The sequence below is a fragment of the Branchiostoma belcheri genome, unplaced genomic scaffold, assembly GCF_001625305.1.
Source record: "Branchiostoma belcheri isolate BF01 breed outbred unplaced genomic scaffold, Haploidv18h27 scaffold114, whole genome shotgun sequence".
NCBI classification, from domain to species: Eukaryota; Metazoa; Chordata; class Leptocardii; order Amphioxiformes; family Branchiostomatidae; genus Branchiostoma; species Branchiostoma belcheri.
Window position 1 is genome coordinate 874,796 of NW_017802536.1, and position 4,621 is coordinate 879,416.

At 40.4% G+C, this 4,621-nt stretch overlaps 1 protein-coding gene across 1 annotated transcript in view; it reads left to right on the top strand.

Moving 5' to 3' along the window:
* Nucleotides 1-48: 48 nt before the first annotated feature.
* The window catches only part of LOC109462252, a 6,838-nt gene continuing 2,265 nt past the window's right edge, over nt 49-4,621 (top strand). The window contains exons 1-4 of the mRNA XM_019758783.1: nt 49-279; nt 3,053-3,229; nt 4,173-4,176; nt 4,278-4,391. Of these exons, the coding sequence (XP_019614342.1) occupies nt 49-279; nt 3,053-3,229; nt 4,173-4,176; nt 4,278-4,391 (526 nt within the window). The remainder of the gene's footprint in view (nt 280-3,052; nt 3,230-4,172; nt 4,177-4,277; nt 4,392-4,621) is intronic.

A 4,621-nucleotide genomic window follows, 5' to 3' on the forward strand; every position in this document is an offset into this window, starting at 1 on the left:
ATCGATGAGGGTCAGGCAGAAATCGGCCTGGGTTCAACAGAAATCGGCATGGGTCAGGCAGAAATGGGCGAGGGTCAGACAGAAATCGGAGATGGTATAACAGAAGCCGACGAGAATGAGGCAGACGAAGTAACGGGAATCTGTACAGACGGTTCAGGAAACGTTCTGCTGGTCCGGTCAGGCGGGGCGGTAGACATATTTACAGAAGACGGGCGGTACGTGCGCCGCGTTGTTCCCAGTAGAGCTGGCGGCGTGGCAGTAGCCCCCGGCGGACAGCTGGTAGTGACTGATTTTGACACCAGTAATATCACAATATTCTATCAGTACTGAATGCTGATCCATTTGGATATATCAGTTAATTTACACATAGTCCTGTTGTGACACCTAGTCTACCTTCAGTAGTTTATTGGCACGTTTTTACCCGTGCTGGTCTCGGCACCATGTAGACCTGTATCATTATCTACATTAGGACACACCAATTTAATTTGTTGGTTCTCGGAGTTTTTCTTGAAAAATATGACGCGACAGGGCGGAAAAAAAGCTCTTAAGTCTGATGGTGAAGCCAGGGCTGGAAGGATGGGCCCCGGGGCTCTCGTGAACATGTACAAATGTGTGCAGAAAATCAATAAAAGACGATACACATTGTATATATTAGTATACTGCTATGTATATAGCTCTTTTCAAAGCTTATGTGGATTTTTTTTATCAAGTGGTATCAATAAATATACTTTTCATAATTCATTTTATCAACGTCTAATGGCAATAGTACTTTCTGGGTACTATGGGTACACTTATTGGGTGGTTATTTTCTGACATTTCCGACAACTACTAAAGCACAAGGTCAAAGGCAATCTCTCTGCCTACATAAATTTTGTGAATAACTTGCTAATATTATAATATTGATATGATAAGCACATCTAAATTTATAAACTTCAAGTGCCCGGCGGGACCCCTAGACAAACTTTTTAAACAAATTTGGTATGTATGTATTCGTCAGTAAAAACTCTATAACATCCCATCGATCCCAGGTGTATCATTGTTATTACAACAGACATATTATCTAATATGTTCAGATTTTTGGCAAAAATCACATGCTTGCAATATTCATACAGGGTCAGCAAAGTCTTGGAAATGTTGTGCACTCTGGGCCCGACACAGTGTTGTAGAACAACTTGTCTACTTTCTATAAATGTGTTCAGTAACTCAAAAGAATGTTGTGTGTGGATGCGCTTTTAGGGCAAAAATAAGATCACAAAAATTAAACTTCTGGCTTCTTATGAACTGAAATCTGATCACTTTGTTGGGATAAGTGGACAATACAGCCAATTAACTTGTTGACATAGCATGTTCCTTGTTGGGGACCAGACTACCCGAGGAGAACAATAGGCAGTTCACGGCTTGTCCACACCTGTACCTGCTAGTGCCAGACAGCTAGCTTGGCTTGGTTTATCAACAACAAACAACCATTGTTTCAGGGTTCCAATTACTATGACTAGAAAAAGACTATCAAAAATCCATTTCTTGATCCAACATACTCTACAACAACATAAGGAACAAGTCGATAACATCAAAAGTATAACTATAATTTGGTTGGAGTAAGCTTTTTAACAAGTTGATTACACTGGCGCACTCACTATCCAGTTTATCGTCTGTTGTTCCCCGACGCAAAAAGGTTCTATAGAGCTGCTACAACTTACCAAAATTCGAAAGAAAGTGTGTGAAAGGTTTTACCTATGTCAAACTACTAGTCTATACACTAGTATAAGAGTACTCTCCTAAGTCCTGTAATGAAAATTGCTCATCAAAACAAACAAAACGGCATCAAATCCAGAAAAACATGGAGGGTTATCAGACTTTTGATTACCCCTGGTGTTTATGATAAATATACTCAGGTTCTCCTTTACTAAAGTCTCTCAGTGTTATAGGTTTTATGCCTTGTTAGGAAATTTGCAATGAAAATGTCACATTTGACAGAACAATCGACCAGTGAGTAATGTTGAGATCTGAGAATCACACAAATTAGAAACACTAGATATATGGATTCCTTTGTTAATTATAATACACATCCAGCACTGTTCCCAGACAGCCCAGGTATCACTTCACCTGGTCCACCGGCACCCCTCTTGCAATGTTTTCACACTGGGCAGGGTCAGGGCAATTATCAAACAATAGGAAAAATCTGGAAAATTAAGGGTCAAAGGTTGTATCTATGTGTTGCTAAGGCGGCCGACGCCCAAACTGCTGGGGGGTCGTGAAATGGTCTTAACTCTACTGAGCATGACCAACTGTTAAGAGAGACACCTACCATCTCTTGATAAAACTGCGGTCTCCAGGGTTTTTTTGTGACGGTGAGCTCACTACCCTAAATGTGTGTGTTTGTGAAAAACGGGAAACATAGTATTCGGAGCTTGCGAAGAAGAGAACGTTATCTTCCTTCATGACCTCAATAAAGAGTTTTGTAGGCCGATTTGAGGCCCCTATATAGAAATACAGATAAAAAGCGGTAGAGTAAAAATAATACGTAATTAAAATTAAACGGGCATTGGGCATAGTTTTTTTCTCAAAATCTACATATGGCATACAGATAGTAGCAATCGTGCTATTCGCCAGCTTAAAAACAGACGTGTACACAATATATACATTATTGAAACATTAAAGTTACAATCGATTGCCCCGAACATAGCAATTAATTACAGAATCTTCTGTTGCGTATTCATCAGTTTCAGCTATTGACTAGACTAATCGGCGCAACAAATTATTGCGATGATTGTCTACTGACCCAATGGGATAAAATTAGTCTACACTCATATTTATGTGTAAACGAGTACAATAAAACCATAGTAGCCTGTAACAAATCACAGAAAAATCATAAACAGATTTTTATTCGGTCCGTACGGTTTTAGGAGCTCCAACGTTACTGGTGATATTGTCAGTGCGCACGAATATCACTGCTTTGACTCCGTCATACGATGGATGATATGGTGATACAGTTGCAAATCCAACTCAAATCTGCGATTTTTCTATGTCTACATCAAGCCCTGTGAACCAACAGGACATTCAGCAACACTTGAACTCAACCATTCCAGAAGAGCGGAAAGACACGTCGCCCGGGGATGTGAACGAGTCACTACAGGATGCTCTTAGCGGCGCTTCGGCTGAACACTCTGCCCAGGACCATGTACCTGGTCACAGCACTGACGACGGGGCAGAGCGTCCATCGCTACCGACTGTAGGCCCGTCTCATACAAACATCGGGAAAACTGACCAGAATCAAGCTTTTCACTCTGAAAAGCCTTCGTTACCGGAAACGTGTACATCGGATACACACCGTGACCCGGTTAAACAAAATCAAGCACTCTGTGCTGATAATTCACAGGAAAAGGCAGAACAACAGTCGTCAACTGAAATCTACGATGCCGAAGGTTATAACGAAAATAACGTAGGACAATACAAGCTAAGGGATACCTGTGTTAACGAAGTATCATCTATTGCTTACCAATGCAGTGAAGATGTAGACGAGGCAAGCATAGGCATTGATTGCTCAAAAAGAGTAGCGGAAGGCTTGGACCAGCCTGTCGCCAAGCAATTAGAGGATGCTGAAAACTCTTATCAGAATGAATTTGAATTAGAGGAGGAAGTCACTGCAGACGATAGTTGTATTCGTCCGTATGCAGTCGCGCACCAACCGGACAGCAAAACAAACGGTGAAGAAGACGATATGTTTGACGTCCAGCCCTACGCCGTTGCTTACGATGAACAGGATATAAATTATGACGATCAACAACCGACTGGCCAGTCTGCTGATTGTTCTCATGGCGAATGGAGGGGACCCAACACTAGTTTAGCCGGTATGATCGTGACAGTTACAACATATTATTATTAATAGACTTGTCAACCCATGATATGTAAACAATAAATTCATTATCCAAAATTTCAATCATGAAAAGATTATTTACGTATGGCTGTGACATAGTTAATACGTATCGTTTAACACTACAATTTCTTGTTGAGGACATCGATTTTTTTTTATTATTGAGTTTATGTTTTATTCGTAGTTTCATCGTTCATCCTCTGAAAGGCATTAGCCTGTTTAGCTACAGAGTGCGATTAGATAATATAGTTAGCATATTATTTATTAATGATATGAATCTTTATTTCATCTTTTTGCCCAGATGGGTATTCCTAGTGTTAAATAGCTTAAGTTAAAAGGTTTCTTCGAGTCAAAAGTAGCACTGCTGAACATTGGGGAACTTCTGTCCTTATAATGTTGACTGCAGAGTCTGTTGCCGGTAAGACGGACGGTCTACTTCAGAACCCCATGTACATCGGGAATGTGTTACACCAAAACCCCATGTACGCTCCAAATGCTGCACAGCCAAGGGCAGATGGAGGTAAGATGCCACAAATTTACCAAAGTTACCACATTGTTACCCTATGTTGCATTAACAAAATTTATCTCATCAGTATAATTCACTTGCTTTAACACAAATACAAGCTTCTAGTCCGAACTGATATAACACAGCTACATGACTACCTTTGTTATCTCCGGCAACATGGTGCTTATTGGTAGCTTTGTGAAAAGGGGATCGGAAGAAGCGTATATATATATATATATATATAT